At 52.3% G+C, this 18548-nt stretch overlaps 4 protein-coding genes across 4 annotated transcripts; 1 reads left to right on the forward strand and 3 right to left on the reverse strand.

Annotated features, from left to right (window-relative positions):
• Nucleotides 1-171: 171 nt before the first annotated feature.
• On the forward strand, nt 172-2793 carry IUM83_13632 (Ubiquitin carboxyl-terminal hydrolase; the record flags this gene model as incomplete). Its single annotated transcript, XM_067938325.1, has 1 exon — nt 172-2793. The coding sequence occupies one exon, from the start codon at nt 172-174 to the stop codon at nt 2791-2793; it is 2622 nt and encodes an 873-aa protein (XP_067797916.1).
• Nucleotides 2794-2903: 110 nt separating this feature from the next.
• IUM83_13633 (integrator complex) lies at nt 2904-5301 on the reverse strand (the record flags this gene model as incomplete). Its single annotated transcript, XM_067938326.1, has 4 exons — nt 2904-3593; nt 3658-3879; nt 5021-5169; nt 5244-5301. The coding sequence occupies 4 exons, from the start codon at nt 5299-5301 to the stop codon at nt 2904-2906; spliced, it is 1119 nt and encodes a 372-aa protein (XP_067797813.1).
• Nucleotides 5302-5489: 188 nt separating this feature from the next.
• IUM83_13634 (putative integrator complex subunit) lies at nt 5490-7905 on the reverse strand (the record flags this gene model as incomplete). The annotated part of the gene is made up of 6 exons (XM_067938327.1): nt 5490-5687; nt 6003-6053; nt 6141-6484; nt 6561-6666; nt 6737-7753; nt 7897-7905. The coding sequence occupies 6 exons, from the start codon at nt 7903-7905 to the stop codon at nt 5490-5492; spliced, it is 1725 nt and encodes a 574-aa protein (XP_067797971.1).
• Nucleotides 7906-8145: 240 nt separating this feature from the next.
• On the reverse strand, nt 8146-15524 carry IUM83_13635 (3-hydroxyisobutyrate dehydrogenase; the record flags this gene model as incomplete). Its single annotated transcript, XM_067938328.1, has 7 exons — nt 8146-8248; nt 8316-8628; nt 14060-14227; nt 14296-14547; nt 14612-14668; nt 14752-14896; nt 14964-15524. 7 exons carry the CDS (start codon nt 15522-15524, stop codon nt 8146-8148), a joined length of 1599 nt encoding a protein of 532 aa, XP_067797970.1.
• Between the last annotated feature and the right edge of the window lie 3024 nt (nt 15525-18548).

Here is an 18548-nt window from a genome sequence, read left to right on the forward strand (position 1 = left end):
TCCCAAAAAATAGTACTAAGTACACAGGTCAGAAGGCAAAACAAAACTAACACTCAATCCAAAAAACTGCAATGGACTCCTTTTCACTTGATCTTTGTATCACCTTATTTTACGTTCCACACACTAAATTGTATCTTCTCGAAAAGCTCTCATAACTGAAAACCCCACGTCATGGCCGAGGTCGCTCTCCTTCTGCAGCCCGCGGCGGCGCGTGCGCGCGTGGCGCGCGCCTCGGACCGCGTGTACCGCGACGAGTGCGTGCTGAGCTTCGACTCGCCGCTGAGCGCGTCTGGTCTGTACACGAACCTGCGCTCGTTCCTGTCGTACGGCGCGTCCAGTCTCCGCTTCGACCGCGCCGGACAGCTCGACGCACAGACGGACGGCGCCGTGTACCTGCACCAGCAGCACGAGCGCAAGCCCAAGGCGCCTGCCTCCCCCTCCGCCGACCAGACGCCCACGAAGCTCGCGATCGGCGGCGCCGGGGGCTTCGCAGCCAGCGCAGAAGACAAATTCGAGCTGGAGAAGACGCTGAGCATCGTGCTGCTGGGCCCCGAGCAGCGGGAGCTGGCTCGCGTGCCCCTGGACGCCCCCGCACTACCACCCAAGCTCAAAGAAGCGGCGGAAGCGCTGCTGAACCACGCAGGCAACACTGTGACCGAGGAGGTGGCCTCCTGGCAGGAGGAACTCAAGCCCACCAAGTACGCGGAGCACCTGGAGCAGGTGCCCAACCCGCCGCACATCGCGTCCAACCCGGCGGCCTGGAGGTGCCAGGCGCCGGACTGTGACAAGCAGGAGAATCTCTGGCTGAACCTGTCAGATGGCTACATTGGCTGCGGGAGGAAGAATTGGGACGGCTCCGGGGGATGTGGAGCGGCCTTGGTGCATTTCAGTGAGACCGGGGGAGTGTACCCCTTGTCGGTCAAGTTGGGCACTATTACCGCGGAGGGCGGAGACGTGTACAGCTACGCGCCCGACGAGGACGACATGGTGAAGAACCCGCTGCTGAAGAAACACTTGGAGCACTTTGGCATCAATGTGGACAACCTGCGCAAGACGGACAAGTCCATGAACGAACTGCAGGTCGGGCTCAACTTGTCGTATGAGTTCGATGCTGTGACCGAGGCGGGGAAGAAACTGGTGCCCGTTTCCGGAGCGGGGTACATGGGGTTTAAGAACTTGGGCAATAGCTGCTACATGAACTCGGTGCTGCAGTTGCTGTTGGCGCTGCCGGAGGTTCAGGAGCGGTATTTCAAGGCTGTGGACAAGATTTTTGCCTCGGCGGATACGCCGTCGACTCTCCCAGTGGACGATTTCGCGGCACAGTTCGCAAAACTGGCGTGTGCGACGTTGACAGATCGCTACAAGAAGCAGTTCTTGGCACCGAAGGATAGCAGTAAGGAGGTGGAAGAAGACGACATTCACAATGTTGAGCTGCGTCCCATTACGTTCCGCGGTCTGGTGGGCAAGGGCCACCCGGATTTCTCGACGGGCCAGCAACAGGATGCCGTCGAGTATCTTCAGTATTTGCTAGACTTCATGACGCGTGCTGAGCGCGTTGGTGTGGACCGCTTGGGGGCGCTTCTTCCTGGAGACAGTGCCACTAGTGCGGAGTTGCCGACTGCTGGCCTGTTCAAGTTCAAACTGGAGGACCGTGTGCAGTGTATGGCTTCTAACAAGGTTAAATATGTGTCGCGCGACGACATGCTACTTCAACTTCAGATTCCTCTGGAGGCGGCAACCAATGCTACGCAGGTAAATGCGTACCAGGTACTCGAGCAAAAGCGTCAGCGTCTTAGTGACAGTGAGAAGGCTGAGAAGAGCGAGAGCAAGGAAGGTGAAGAGCGTGTAGTGCCTAACGTCCCGTTCGAAGCGTGCGTTGAGAAAACGTTGGCACCTGAAGTGATTGAGGACTTTTTGTCTCCGGCAACTGGCAAAAAGGGTCAAGCGCAAAAGACAGTTCGGTTCCGCTCGTTCCCGCGCTACCTGCTCGTCCAAATGAGGCGCTTCTACGTGGCAGAGGACTGGACACCTAAGAAGCTAGAAGTCGAGGTGAAGGTTCCGGAGAAGATTTCACTAAGCAGGTTTGTATCCAAGGGTCTCGTCGATGGTGAAGAAGAACTTCCGGAAGCGTCAACTGCGAGCTCGACGAGCGAAAGCGCTGCTACCGCCGCGTCTGATACCGCGGATGAAGTGCTCGTGGCTCAACTCGTGTCGATGGGCTTTTCTGAAAATGGGTGCAAGCGTGCAGCCATCGCGACCGGCAACTCGAATGCCGAGGCTGCCATGGAGTGGATCTTCAGTCACATGGAAGACCCGGACTTTAACGATCCGCCTGCGCCAGCAGGTTCTTCGGCCAAGCCTGAAGGCGAGTCCGTCAACATGGAGCACGTGTCGAACCTGATGGCCATGGGCTTTGCGGAGACCCACGCAAAGTGCGCACTAAAGCAAACCGACAACAATCCCGACCGCGCTGCTGAGTGGCTATTCAGTCACATGGATGATCTTGATGGTGCTGTTGCTCAATGTGAAAGTGCGTCGACGGCTTCAGCAGTCGCCTCTGGGGATTCTGGATCATCTTCTAAGCGCCTTGATAGCGATGCCGTCGGCGACTACTCTCTTGTGGGCTTCGTCAGCCACGTCGGCAAGAATACCAACTCGGGGCACTACGTCTGCCACATGAAGAAGGAGGGTCGCTGGATTATCTTCAACGATGACAAGGTGGCCGTGTCGGAGGAGCCGCCGCTAGGCGCTGGATACCTTTACCTGTTCCGCCGCACAGATACCGAAGAGTAAAGTGCGCAAGATGAATGAAGAGTGAGGCATTTCAAATTGAAACGCATTTGAAGAAGTCACTTTGCGCGCGGTGTTTCCATTTATGGGCTCTTGTCATCGCTGTGCTCTTCTCAACATATTAGGTGGCTCAATGCTGCTTCATCCACTACGTCATCGAACTCGTCACCATAACCACAATCGTCGTCATGACCTACCGGTTGTGTCTGAGCTGGCAATGGTGACGGCCCACGCCCCCGAGCCTTGTTTGTAGTAACCCCACTGCGTTTGCTTTTAGCGCCAGCTAGCCCGTTCTTCTTCTTCTTTAATGCTGGTGTCTGTGTAGTGCTCACAAGCTTTTTCAATTGAAAGCTGCTTGCGTTGTTGCCAGCTTGCTTGCGCGATTTCATCGAAGCTGGTATGGTGAAATCAATGTCCAGGAACGACATATCGCCATCATCATCGCTGCTGGCATCACCTTTCTTGGACCCCGTTGTAGTTTTGCGAGACTTGGTTGCTGACGATTTCTTACGCATATGGCCTTCACGACGACTTGAAGATGACGATGGAGGCTGGGATTCCGACTCACTCGAAGCTGCTGCGAGGTGTTGCCGCTTCTTGTTCTGCTGACGAGCACAAAATTTAATATGAAGTCGAACGTGCCGTTCTTCACGTGCCATGGCCAGTCGCTCCCGTTCTTCACGACGCTGGTCAGCCGTCACCTGTCTGGTTTTACCTTCCTTGGAACGCCGGCGCAGAATCTTTAGTTGAAGACGCACTGCTTTCTCCTCGCGTTCCATCAGCTTCCGCTCGCTCGCTTCATTCTATCATAAGCATATCACCCGTTAGAGCAGTGCAAATGACATCACGCTGTAATGCACACCGTACCTCGGCTTCACGCTTAAGCTTCAATTCGTACTCTTGTTGACGTTTTTCCTGGTTTCTTCGAACTTGAAGTTTTTGCTTGAGTTCTTCTTGACGACGAAGACGCTCTTCTTTCTCAAGTGCGCTGGTATCCTCCTCCACACCCACTTCACTTGGGCTGGAATCGATTGTTTCGGTTCTCACGGACGGGATTACTACAGGGCTTAGCCGAACTGGACAAGGCTTCTGATGGGGACGCTTCTTAGGGGTCCAACTTTGGTTAATGAGGCGCAACTCGTCCGGATCACCACTATCCGAAGTTATGCGCTCTAACGCCATCATTCGTTTGGGTACTGGTAGCACGGGCAATCGCCTGTCAAAGCTAGCCCCTGCCGGTAACCAGTATGAGCGCTTAATTGCGGGTTCAACGGTTGGTTGCCATCCCAATCCCGTCGACGCCCTGGTAAGAGACGCAAACCCATTTCTGTTGAGATTTTCATCACCCGCAAATGAGAATGATGCTGCTCGAGCCGTTCGAAAGCCTGGATCGAGACGACCTTGGGCTCCTTCATGCTTTCGATTTGACGTGCCAAAATCTGCCCGCGTAGCCTGATCTGCTTTTCCGATCGAGCTTTGGTTTGAGCGGCTGCTTGGCTCAGCGGAAGGAGCACTTAGGCTACGTACGTATTTAATTCTTCCTCGCACCAAAAATCCTCGAACATGAGCCTGTAATTTTGTGATAGCCTCCACGTCAGAAGCTCGAATCCACCGCAAATGCCTGCGAACAAGACACCCGCGCATCGCGGCCTGAATCCTGCAGATCAGGTAAAGCACGTCCAGATAAATCAGTCGTGTCATGAAACTGCGTGCATTGCGCTGGATAATAGTCGCTGCTTGATGCCGTCGCTCTGCTTCTTCTCGCTGACGACGCTGTTCTCGGACGAACGACCTAGCAGCAGTCATCCGAACCATGCTTTGGATAGTGCAAGCTGCCCAATGCCTGACCTCGATCTCTCTGGCGCGACTGTTTCTAGCCGCTACTCTGCGTATACACCGTGAAACGACCATCGAGGAGCAATTCTGATGATACTCCTCCATTTCCACCCGCATCCTCCAGCACACGTATCGTGCTATAAACCCGCGTGCCAAGGTCTGGATGATCACGGCAGCTTCCCCCTTCACTCGGTTAACACGCAACAAATGCCGTCGATACGCAGCTTGAATGTTTGAAGCTGCATAGTTTAATCGATTTCGAAGTCGCTTCGCCTCCCGAAGCTGCTGGCGATGTAGATTTTGCGTGATCTCCGCTATTTTCCTCATCTAGATGTTGCACAGGCGCATAAGTTGCTCCGGTAACAGACAGAAAAGAAGTCGTGTGACCACTCACCTCACTGTCAATCTTCTGCTGCTGCTTCTCGATCGCATCGGCCTGTCGTTCCAATTTCCGTTCTGCCCTCTGCTTTGCTGCAGATGCTGCCGTCAGTGTAGTGTCCCGAAAGTTCCCCACATGGCGCTTGGTGAACTTGTTAGAGATGCCTACACAAGTGAGTCACAGAAGCTTCGTTAACGAAACGAGCAACAACTGGAGATTCCACACAGCCACGACGTACCCGCATGAAACATGGGCGGGACCATGTTCATGCTGGAGCCATCTTCCACGCGCTCCATCCTTGCAGCTAGCAATGCTGCCGTCGACGGGTCCGGAGCAAACGGAGCTAAAGCAACAGCCAGCCAAAAATACGCTTCGTCCGTCAAAGATGCAGCAACGTAAAAACGCTCGTGCTCGTGCTGGATGGAGATGGTGCGATCTATTCTGCGAAACAACATTAAGCACACTGAAACAGGAGCTCTACCGCTTAGCCCTGGGTGATTACTACAAGCTGCGCGAGGATGAACGATGTTAGCAAGGCACGCGCATCTTCCTTCTCTGTTTCCACGAGGGTTTTCCCTGTCTCTTTCCACAGTGTGATGCGAGCATCAAGGGATGGAATGCTCATGAACACATCCGCGTCCCCCTGGCCTTGTGAAATATACACCTGAGCTTGTGGGTCATGCTGTGCATCGAAAAAAAACAGCATTAGGAGCAGAAGTTTGTGGGCCACGGTGATAACCGAGCTGCGTACCGTTTTCACTTGTTTCATCAGTTTGTCTTCGTCTACTTGGCCCAGGAGGAGATTGCTCTTTTCTTTGTAGTCGATGCTCTGGAGCGCGCTGCTAGCGTCGGCGTCTGAGAGCGTCGATGCTTTGCGCTTCCCCGTACCCTTTAGTTTGGCGTCATCGCTCACTTCGGAAAATGAAGGCGCGGCTGGTGCGATCGGAGACGGTTCCAACACAAACGCTTTCCTCTTCACGTTGAGTACGCCGCTAACGCAAGCTGCAGCCTTGCCGTTCACCTCTGTAATGGTAGCCTGTGCAGCAAGCTGTGCGCAATCAAAAAGGAAAAGTCGAGCAGAACTTCAGCTACGGCGACCATCCTGATAAATAATTGGAGTGAAATTCCTGCGTACCTTAGGATCGAGTCTTCCATCCAGATACTTTGACGTTTTCTCGATCACGATGGGCTCGAACTGCTTCATGGGGAAAGTAAGAAGGTCTGCCTTGGTTTTCGCCGCAGTGAGCTCGTGGAGTGGAAGCACTCGCGAAAAGTGCGAAGACATTTCAGCCCCCTCCGTCGCACTTGTCGGTGGAGCGATGGTGTATTCGTACGGAACAACCAGATTGTGCGGGCAACAGCGAGCAATAAACTGGTTAGCGTCACCGCAGCTTAATCGTGGGTCGATTGGACACGCAATCTTCTCAATTTTCAGATCTTGGAACGGGGCAAAGGCTTCGGTCGCATCGACTGATGGATCTGTTAAAACGCGTAAAACCAGCGTTGTTAGATTGCACTTCGCGTATTCCCATCTCGTGTCCGTGCTGTGACGTACCAATAAGAAGAACGGCATTGCGGCTCTCATTTCCGAGCATTTGAATCAATTCCGGGGCACGTCCGAATTTGAGAGAGGGATGTCCCGCGAATATAATGCTGCCATTCTGTGTGCCCACAGCGAACTAATCAGTAACACAAAGTAAAAGCCGTTGCGCCTTCAAAGCAAGTGCGTACCTGGAAAGTAGCGGCTGTAGCAGCCGATACGTCTGCGACCGCGTGGAACAGGCTGTTTTTTAGCAGAGACTCATGCAGGAACGCATCTTCACCAGCATAGAGTTTTTCAATCTTTTTCTCACACAACCACTCCGCTCCGAGCTGTGTAAGTTCCATAACACGCGAAGCATGGTCCGAGATGAAGTACATCGGCACATTCTGCTTGTTGTGGATGCACGCGGCATACACAGCTTCCACAATGTCAAACACGACTCCACAGGGAGATGTCGGTACGATGCAAACACCGCCGCGCTCCAGCACGCGAGTGACGCCGCTGAGTACATGCTCTACCATGCGTTCCGTGTTGGCGTGAGGGTCCCGATCAGGCTTCAAATCCGTCAGCAGCAGTGTTTCGCAGTCTACCAGTGGCATCAAGTCCAGCTCCTTCGGGTGGCGGTTGTAGTCTCCCGAGGCAGCAGCCACATAAGCCAATCTGTCGTTCGGGCCATCCACGAGCCAAATGCTCGCACCCAAGCTGTACCCCGAGCTCAGCGCCGTCACGTGAACACCATAGGCCAACGGCACCACCTCACTGTACTCTACACAGTGAATTTTCTTGCAGCACTTCTCAATCTCCTTGAGCGAGTACATGGGCAGCTCTGCCTCCATTCCGTCCGCCACGCCTTCAAAGGCGAAGATCGCCGAGTCGTCCCCCTGAGTCAAAGCTGCCAACTCCTCCAAAAACACCCGACCGAAGTCCAACGTGAGCTGCGTGGCATAGATCTGCCCTTTGAAGCCCAGAACCTCCGTGAGCAGCGGTAGTGCCAGTAGAGTGAGGTGGTTGGATAGCAGCACCACGTCCAGCGCCCCCACGTCCACGGAGCTCAGTGCGGGCAGCTGCAGACGGTAGATCGAGCCACCGCCTTGTTGCGGCTCGCGCACGAGCGACTGCAGCTTGACGCCGCAGTCCAGGAGCATCTCGAAGCCGCCCAAGCTCAGAAAGTGGCAGAGCCCGTCGTTCGCACCGCCTAGTTGGATCTGTAGAGCATTGTTTAAGGAAATAAAAACGGGGGTGAGATGCAGGAGGTCGAGGGCAAGTTGAAGAGCGCAAGATTGTCGAGAGGGGGTGTCTAGGAGAGCGGGGAGAGCCGTCGGGAGGAGGTCGCAGGACGCCCACTTACCACTTTCATGTTGGCTTGGTCGCGTTTAGCGAGTGTGGTACTTATGGAGAAATGTGTCGAGTTTGTAATTTTGTATAAGTTGACATGAACTGCCTTTTCTCTAACTGAGGAGTTGTGTGATACCGCGTATAAGTATACGAATATTTATGGGTGTTACACTTTCATGAGGTAAAGTTGGATGATCAAGGCAACTACCTGCTTGAGTGTATTCGACCAAGTATTTTATTTACATTACAGATATGAAGTCGGTCATTCGGATACGAGCTGCTCTAGGCGCCTCACTTTTCCATCTAGAAACAGCAGCATGTCGTCTTTTGCGTCTGATGCCTCTTTCAGCTTCATCACTAGTTTCCTGTAAAAAAAAAAGCAACAACCGTCGTTAGTTCATGTTTGAGTAGTGCGGGGAAGTGAGGTCGTACCTTAATTGCGCAACTTCACTGGATGCGTTTGTCTTTTGGGTAGTGATCCCTTGCAGTATCTCGGAGGATCCTTCCGAGTTACCTGTACCGATATCTTCACCGTCCGGTCTTACGGCGTGCTTGGTTAACGGTTTTAGTTCAGCCGATTGGGTTTCACCTTCAGGTGAGGCCTCGTACACACCTAATAGTTCACTGGTAAGAGCACTAAGATCTGTCAATGTCTTGAGCAATGAAGACCTTTCAGCAGCATCCTCGTCACGAGCTTTGTCGCGTTCTTTATCGTGCGCCGAAATGTCGGTTGCAGGCTGCTTTTCTGTCATCGTTTGGTTATTCGATACCACTTCGTCAAACCATGTATCTAGGCTGATCAGTTCATCCTTGACCGCTTGTGCGGTCTCAAGTGTTGCCTGGTGGTGGTGATAATTCGCGAGCTGCGAGGACTCCACATCAGCTAGCTGCATTTTGCATACTTCCCGAGCCTCGATAAGATAGCGATTTAGATGCGCGATGGAAATTCGTAGCAGAACGCATTGGGTTTCGGCTCGCATCCATCTGTGACTGCAAGCGTTGAGGTCGACTTGGCACTGCTGCAATTGTTCTTTCGAGGCGGATGCGAGTTGTTCTTGTTCTTGAGCGCGTGCTTCCTGGAGTCTTTGGACCTCCTTTGTTTTACGAACCTCTTCACTTAGCGTGCGTGTTTTGATCGAAAGGGCATTGATTTGCGCCTTGAGATCTCGAATCGTGCTGCAATAATTCATCTTGATCGAATGTTGTTGAGTTTGCAATTTGTTGAAAATGTAGCCTTGACGCTGCAAAGTCTCGTGTGCGGCCATGCATTCTTGGCGTTCGATTTCTAATTGCCTCTCCAAGCTGGACACGAGTTCGGTTGACCGCTCGGTGTCCACTGCTTCTTTCTGTGTTGCAACATTCTCCATAGCTTGACAATGAAGTACTTGTTCGTCGCGCTCTAGCATCAACTCCTGACATTTTCCCAAGATTTCTGCCTGCTCCAGCTTCAGGTTTTCGATTGTTGCGCTCTGCAGCGTCGAGTGATCAAGTAATTCTGTAAGCTCCTCACGCAAAGAGGTCACTTCTAGAGTTGATTCGTGCAGTTCCGCTCGCACACGGTTTATTTCGCCTAAGTCACGTGCCGATGAGTCGTCTAACTCACTCCGTAGAATCGCTTCACGATCAAGTGCGTTTGCCAGGGCTTCTTCCGTTTGGGTGAGCAACAGTATGTGTTCATTTCTGTCTTGCTCGGCTGCTGCGAGCTTTGCTTTCAATTCTTGTCGAGACTGGTTGATGAGTGATATGCAGGTTTCTAACTGAGAAATCTTGCTTGCTTGAGCCGAAATGTAGTCCGTAAGCACAAGTCGCACAGCGATTGCATCCTCTGCGCTCATTTCCGTTGTTTCCTTTTGTATCTCCAACTTCATCCTGAGTTCTTCAATTATCTTCATGTGGAATCCACTTTCACTTTCAAAGTGAGTCGCTCTCTCCAGTGCACTTCGCAACTCGCGCTTAAGCTCGACTAGCGATACCGACAACTCGGCATTTGATGCTTGAACCTCAACAAGTGCCACATTAGTTTCTCGCCATCTCTCCTCGTCTTCACCTGATTTTGCTACAGCCAATTCCTTGGATCGCACCACAGCATCAGCAAGTTGATAATTCAAATCTGCTACCAGCGCCTTCGATTGCGCCTCTACTAATTCCACCTTTTTGCGTTCTTCTTTCTCACGTGTGAGTAGAGCTTGAACACTTTCCAGCTCAGATACTAGCTCGACGTTGACATGTTTTAGACAAGCGAGTTGACGTTCCATCTTGTGAGCATTGCTATTAGCGTACTCAAGCTCCTTATTCAGCACTGCTATACGACAGTTCAGCTCATTCATCGCGGCTGCATTCTTTCCTGAAGTGTTCTCGTTGACGCTGCTGATAGTGCTAACAAGCTCGTTATTGAGACGAGTGTTTTCTGCTTCGAGCGCGGTTACCCTTGCAGAAGCTGCGGCCAGTGCACGGTTCAATGTCGCAAACCGACACAACAATTCATCATTCCGCGCCTGAACATCGCGGGTTCTCGCAACTTCCACCGCTAACTTTGCTCCCAGATTATCGTCACGCTTCAGCTTTGTGCTTACATCGCATTCCTCCCCAAATTGTTCCAGCGTGATTATCGCATGGTTTGGTATTCGATTCGGTTCTTTCTGTCTAGCACTTGTTGTCAACAGTGAATCACACTTCGCAGATAACTCTGCGTTGCGCTCTTCTAGCGCGGCAATTTTCGCAACCATTTTTCGATCCTTGAAAGCTGTCGCTTCTAGTGTGTGCATTTGTAGCAATCTCTCTCGCTTTCGATATCCCACAAAACTCCACACCAGCTTAATTCTCTCCGTCATCACGAGTAACTCCGTAGCCATAACCAGCGCAATGTCAGCATGGTTTGACTCCCTACTATCTCCCCAACGAACTACTTCTTGTAAAAACTGTCTGAGTCGGTCGGTGAAATGTTCCAACTGTGTTTCAAGCTGAAGACGACCAGCTACACACGCACTGATTGCACTAGGAAGCTGATCACAGAGCTTAGAAATTATTTGCAAACAAAATTCGCCAATCATCGATTCCAGTAATGCATAGCAAGGTTGGGATGGTGTACATGACCGGAGTGACAACATCACACCTTCCACACTTCGCGTCATTGCGATAAACTTTTTATCCAGATATGTCAGAAGTTCGCGCTCGACTCCAGTTCCACTGTCGTCACGTAAATTGTGCACGCCAGGTCCCAGCGCTCGTCTAGCCATGTCAATCGAATCCACACAAAGTGATAGTGTTGAGTGGAGAGAACTCGCTGCACTACAGGGTTCTAGGGATAATAACGGTGAAGCACTACCCTCGTCTCCCTTCATATAAATAATATCGAGGTCGAGGGGCAAATTCAATTCCAGTTCGTCACCATCAGACCTACTTTCTGGTGAGGCCAAATCCTCCAATTGAAGCTCGTTTTCACTGCAGTCACCACTGTTATCGAAACGAAACTCAGACCGATCAAATTCAGAACTAGATGCCAGAAGTTCCAATAGAGATGTCGACGATACTGTACTCGGTCGCTTGAGCTTGGGCGAATCGGGACGGTCAGGGAACAGAAAGTCCTGCACCACCGAACAACAAAGGGCATCAGCGGTAACCACGGCCGCTACTACATCGTGGGCACGGTCGACACCCCTACGTTGTGCTGTCGGTGTGCGGTTGTGTAATGGAGGGCATCCTGCTTTCCGTTCGCTTGTCTTTTGTGGTGAGAAGTTGGTGCAATTTTGACATGCAAGCTCACACGGCTCTCGATCGTCTTGTTTCACGCGAAGACCCTCCGTAGTATATAGACGCATACGTGCCCTCCATCGATTCCAAGCACGATACTGGTCTACTGTTTGAAGGTGGCGGCGAATAACAACTAGATTCAGCAAGTGAACGCTCCTTTTCAGCATGAATTCAGAAATGTTTTTTCCTTGTGCGTGGTCAACCGGCTTCTCCACGTCAGCGTGGCTCTCTTGTTCACAAGATGCAACAGCTTTCTCTTCCACTGTCTCAGTTGGCTGCCCTGGTATTTGTTGCCTACGTGGGCTCTGATCATCTGCACCACAATTCAGGCACTCTTCATGATGCTCCGGAACTTTGCAGCATATAGGCGATACAGGGTTGCACGTGTTTAATGCACTGAGGTTTGATTTGAGCTCATTTGCATCATCCAAAAGCTTCTGTGTCAGTTCTCCACTGAGCTCCGTAGGTATTCGAGCTGTGCTGTATGCACTCTTTGTCCGTTCAAGGTACCTCAACGTGGCGATTGACTCTTCATAGTGCGCGCAGCACGGACTGATGGCACCGAGCATAATAGTCTTCGCATGGCCACCGAGACAATCCTTCAATAATCGGGTCAAGACCGAGTTTCGATACGGCGCGAATACTTTCTGGTGCTGAGAGCTGTCGGTGGAGCGGCTACTTTTTCGCTTCGCTAGAGCACCGACAACATCTGCGAGGGTTGCTAATGAGCGGTTAACACTTGCAGCTTCGCGCACGCTTAAACCATTGACATCAGAGCGATCGGCTCGCTCGCTTCCTGCTAAATCCACCATGCAAAGCTTGCTCTTCCGAGGACCAAGGTCCGCAGGACTGTTTTGTGATAGCGAAATAAATAACACTGTGTGCGAACGAGTAGGACGCCAAGTGGTGCTAGAGGAAGCCACCGATCGCGAGCGATTCCCCTCTTCAATCAGCTCCAAGATTTGCGAGTAACTCGTAACATGCGCCCGTTTGGCTCGCTCAACAAAAGCGCCATCTTCTGGGTGTTCTCGAACTTTGAGCGATTTCTACAGAAAGCAGGGTAGCAACGCCGTGTGAGTGAGTACTCCATTACACTGAGCATCAATTCGGTGCAACTTACCTTCATCGTGGTTAGAGAGAGTAGGTCATAGACACGCTCATCGTAAATTTCAACGTAGCTCATTATGACGGTGTATGAGCTCCCCAAACTCTTCCCTTCGTCGATTTCAGCAAACAATCCCTGGCAAATTCGTGGAATCAGACCTCGTCGTCCTGACACTGACAATGTAGGAACGCGTGCCCCACTGACGTTGCCATTGGCTCTAACAGCCGCAGGCAGAGATGCGCGCTCACCACTGCTACCCATCATGGAGTACGTCTTGCCCGCGCTAGGTTGTCCGTAGGCGAAGATGGAGCAATTGTTGCCTTGAAGTATTGTTTGGAGAGCGAGAACGCCAAGCTCATCGTAGATCGTGCTCTGTGTGGCTACTTGATGGCCTGGTGAATTATCGAAGGACCAGTAGGTATAGTCGAACCTGAACTCTTGTGTGAACTGGATTAGGAAATTTGTCGTGTCCGTAGCTGAAGTGGACTCCACCAACGGAAGCTTAGTTGACGAGTACCGTGCGGTCCCATGGTTTCGAGAGGGGGGAGGAAGCGCCGTCGGGTTCACAATCCTCGTCATCAGTCCGTCACAGGTTACGGCCATGTCGACAATCGATCGATAACCATTCTTCTTCTCTGAAGGCAACATTGGGCGCACACGCACTGCAGTGAAGGTACGTTGGTCTTCACTGCATACAAACCCGCTGCTATCGCTAGATCCAAGACTCGAAGTTTCAGCGGCCAATTCATTGAAATCGCCATCGTCATCGTCAGCAAGGAGAAGCTCACTGTCATCTTGGTTGTCGTCATCATCGCCTTCACAAACGTGAATCGGCTCTTCATTCACCTCCATTTCGTGCACTGCGCCAACGTCGCTGGTGAATTGGCGGCTTTTAGCTTTTGGTTCGCGGTAGTTGCTACTGGCGGCGCAGTGGCCGTCCATGATGCAGCTAGTAGCAATGTGTCAAAATGAACGCTTCGCATGCCAAATACTTACCCCGTGCATGCATGCTTTCAATGAAGAAACCGCTCACCTTCCCCACCTGCCGACAGAAATATCCACGATTGAGACCAAAGCAGAAACCAAAGGAACAACTTTTGAGCACGCACTGCAAACACTCAATTCATGCACCCATGCTAGCGAGCTCAAACAGCCTCGGAGGGGCCACGCTGGTTCCCAAGAACCTGCCCGTTTTTACCTGGAAGATCTCGGTCGCTTGAGGTCGGTGCTGTTGCTGCTGCTGCTGCTGCTCCATCTCCGGATCTGGCGGTGTTAGCGGGGGCCGATAGCGCGCGGCTCGTTTCGGTCGACTGCTCCGCACGTGGCGTCAGGTAGAACGCGGAACCGGGAGGCAAGCTGGTGATCGTGGAGATAGCGTTGACGGCTGCTTTACCGAGCGGTTCGTTCGGACCCGCTGCAGCTTGCTCAACGGAAAGAGATGTAATGGGGCCGATAGCATGGGCTTGCGCAGCTTCCTCCGCAATACGGTCTGAGCAGGCACCACATGCACAAGTTAGATCTACAGATAGAATCGTGGCTCTATTGTGTTCCACGCACCCTGGTGCCATTTGGCTTGCAAGTGTGCGACCATCTCCGAGACGTCTTGCAGCCGCTTGTGAATCACGCGCGACGGGGTATTCTTCAGCTCGTCGAACAGAGGCTGCATCTCCGAAGCCGCCATGTTCATTTTGTGGTCGTTCGCCAGCGCCTCCTTCAGCACAAAGCCGGCCACGGGACCCGAAGGTGTCGTCGTGATGACCGTCGTCTTGGCACTCACTTTCGACTCGGGTGAGGACCTCATCGTGAATCCTGCCCGCAACAACAAAACCATTAGCGAACAAACGCAGCCTCCAGTCACAACACCGCCACCCACCCGGATCAACGCCCATCGGGTCCAGCTCCGTGAGAATCCGAGTTGACGGCTCATAAGCTGAATCACAACTCCAGTCAATCCCCTCCACCTCCTCACCAAATAAAGAAAAAAAAATCTCTCTCGCTCGAGTATCGTCCTACCCGACTCCTCCGTAACATGCTGCGTCTCCTGCTTCTGGTGCAGGTCGACGGCGTCCGGCCCCAGCAGCAGCTCGTCCGGCACGGAGCTGTTGTTCGTGTAGCAGTGGAAGATCTCGTCGCTGATGCGGTGGTTGTGCTGCGCAATCTAATAACACAAAAAAATTAATTATCAATCTCCCAGCCCACTAGCTCTCCTCTCCTCTTCCTCCTACCTGGTTGCGCACGCGCACGAGCCACCGCACCTTGCCGGGCTCGCCGTCCACGGCCTCGTACACCACGTCGGCCGTGATGCGCGCCGAGCAGCCCGTGTAGCGGTTGTGCAGGTGCGTGCGCACGCCGTTGCTGCGCGACGGCTGGATGCAGCCGTGCGTGCACCAGTAGGCCATGGTGGCGTACTTGAAGTCCTCGGGCACGGGGTACTTCTTGAACTTGTGCTTGTTGTTCCAGTAGGCCGTGGTGGACGAGCTGCGCCGCCGGTACATGGTCTTGGTGCGGCGCGTGTACTCGGCCCAGGCCGCGATGAAGGCGTCCCACGAGTCGAACGTGTGCGGCTCGAAGGCCGGCACCGCAACGGTCGAGCAGCCGCGCGAGCGCGCCAGGTCCTCGCGCAGCTGGAAGTTCTTGGTGCGCCGCTTCTTGACCAGCGGCTCCGTGGCGGCGGCGCCGTCCTCCGAGGCTTGTGCGGAGCGCACGCTGCCGGCGGCATCGGAGACCACCTCCGTCGTAGTTGAAGCTGCTGCTGGGACGTCGCTCTTGTTGCTCGTGCTGGCCATGGCTTGCGTTGCGCTGAAACTTAAATGGGGAGAGTCGATATTTAGAGAGAACGGGTATAGTGGATCCGAGTGAACGAATAATTTTGAAAAGTTTGAAGCTTCCGTATGAATAGAGAAAGTTGCTCCTAAACCGGTACAGTACCGGTACACTAAAATTTTTCAGTGTTTCTCTGGATTTTATCCAGAGATGCCACTCAGTCAGGTGCCATTATTCTCCAATCGAAATACCTTCTGAATATGATTCGTTTGGTTCGGTTCAATTGGCGCTTGCCGGAACTGTGATATTGAATTACTTGTGCTCAAATCAAATTATGCTGGTGTGTTTTGACCCATCCAGTTTTATTACTATTATTTCAAATATTAATAAATAATAACTTGGACTCGAGTATAATACCTGTGATAGGTAATTTAACCGATCACTCGAGCGACATCCGCAGATTTTTTCCGCGTTCAGGTAACATACAGTCCTAGTTGCACTCCTCGGGGCTCAGCCGGCCGAGTACAACTTGTCGGAGTGAGGAGAGGCGAAGGTTGGTGAGATGGTAGAGTAGAGGAAGTAGTTGAGGGTGGAGAGTGGAGGAGACTTGTGAACTTGAGAGTAAATGTGAGAATGATTCTTTTTTGTTTGGAGCCTGCTAAGGAAGCGAGAAAACCTTCAGCACCGCCAGGACATGTATGAATCTAGCTACTCATACAAATAGACTGTTACCCATTGCACCTACAGGGTGCATACTTGAATATGCGCAGTCCGGTCCAGCGGTAGATCACATTGAAGTCATCATTTGTGTCGAGTAAATCTTCGATCGTCGAACAGATGAGGAAAATACAACACCTTCCCCTGCTAAAGCTGACGAACACGCTGTCGGTCTTTGATGTCAGCTAGTAGTTGTCGCCAATGCACGACGTGCTTCACGTCACGTTCACGGAGCCAAGTGCTTTCGTCCTCAGGCAAGCCTTGCCACTTGATTAGCCACTCACGTTGACGGTTGAATTGACGCTTCTTGAGAAGAGCCTCAAAACCATGATATTCCTCGTCGTCAAGAGACACCGGGAAGTTCTTCGCCGCAGGGCGACGCTCAAATCGTGAGACCGGTGCAGGGTAGTGCTCTAGCAATTCCACGTTGAATACAGGGTGAAGGCGCTTCATTGACGCTGGAAGTTCTAATCGCGCTGCATTTTCATTGATCATTTTGAGGATCTTGAATGGTCCGATCTTGCGGGGTGCTAATTTCTGCTTCTCCGACGTTTTGTCGAGTGTGAAGTGCCTGAGAGGGATATTGTCCGTTCATAATAGCACCAAATCACCGGTTTTGAACTGCTCCTTACTGCGGCTACGGTCATAGTTGTCCTTTGCTCGTCGCTGGGATTCCAGGAGCTGCTGTCGAGTTTCATCTACAATTTTCCTGCGCTCGATAATAAACCGGACAGCGAATTCCACTGGGGATATCGCTAGTTCAGTCTGATTGACTCGAAGCAATTCGGCTGGATGATGAATACGACGCCCAGTGTCGATCTCAAATGGTGAGAATCCAGTAGCCTTGTTTTTAAGCGTCGAGTGTGCCATTTCAATGGTTCCAAGGTGTTCCACCCAATCTTTTCCGTGGTAAGCGGTGACGCATCGGAGTGACTCAGCCAGAACGCGGTTCTGCCGCTCGGTTTGCCCATCCGGTTGAGCCCTGTGTGCAACCGCCATGCGCAGCTGTACCCCGAGCAACCACATTAATTCCTACCAGAACTCGCCTGTGAATGTAGGATCCTATCACTTATTATGGCGCGAGGAAGACCATGATGGCGCACCACTGAGTAAAAACGACGCGAGCAGTCTATGTTCCATCGGCTGTTGTCACGGTGGGTGCGTACTTTGGTCGCTTCGAGAGTAGACAAATTGCAGTCTGGATGCAGTTAAAGCTTTCGGGTGCGGGCAGTCCAGTCACGTAGTCGACTCCAACTACTTCCCAACACTCACTTGGCACGTCGAGAGGAATCATGCGTATATTGCGTTACTTGCTACTTGTCTTGTACCGCAGACAAGTGAGGCAGCTCGACACGTAATCCTTGACATCGCGACGAAGCTGGGGCCAGAAGTACCATCGTGAAACCCGCGAAAACATCCTCTCCTGCCCCGGATGCGCTGCGCTGGATCTGTCGTGGCACTCCGCGAGGATTTTCGTCCGCAGCACGACATCAGCAGGTACACAAAGACGGTGGCGAGGCTCCTTATCTAGCAAAAACACTAGGCCATCCAGCTTTTTGATGGTTCCAAACTCCATCTCAGCGCTGTGCCCTACTTGTAGTGTAGCATACACAGGATCCTTGGCGTAGGCCGCAGCGAATTCATCCTCAGTGTCTTGACTGAGTGTAACTGTACTTGCTATGACACTAATTGCATGAACTGCTACTGGGGATGAAATCACCTCCTCCCCCGACGAAAATGATGTCGGCTCCATTTCTGAAGATGTGTTTGCCGACTCACATGGAGTAAATATTACCACGTCTATCTTCATGTCGGCGTTAGTTGCATCTGCACGAGGACGGGAAAGTGCGTCGGCCATGACGTTCTGCTCTCCTCGAACATGTTTCAGCTCGAAGTTGAACTGGCTGAAGTAATCGAGCCACCGAGCCACTGACGCGAGGGTGCGAGAGGAACCAACAACAAGCTGAATTATCGGTAAACACGGTAAAGCGCGAGCCGTAGACGACGTAGTGGCGCCACGTTTTTAGCGCATGCAAAATTGCAAACAACTCCTTTTCATGAGGCGGCCAGTTGAGTTCGCCTTTGCAAAGCTTCTTCAAATAAAAGGACAGGGGATGATCTTCTCCATTCACAACCTGAGAGAGCACTCCACCAAAGCAATAGCCCGAGGCATCCGTCGTGATGCAGAACGGCAGCGAGAAGTCAGGAAGACGCATAACGGGTCCACATGCAAAGCAGCCTTAATTGCTGTAAAAGCAGCGTCTCGTTCCTTGTTCCAGCACCACTCGGAGTCCTTCTTCACCAAGTTGCTAAGAGGCGTGGCAAGCTTG

The sequence above is a fragment of the Phytophthora cinnamomi genome, assembly GCF_018691715.1.
Source record: "Phytophthora cinnamomi strain GKB4 chromosome Unknown Contig12, whole genome shotgun sequence".
Lineage (NCBI taxonomy): Eukaryota > Oomycota > Peronosporomycetes > Peronosporales > Peronosporaceae > Phytophthora > Phytophthora cinnamomi.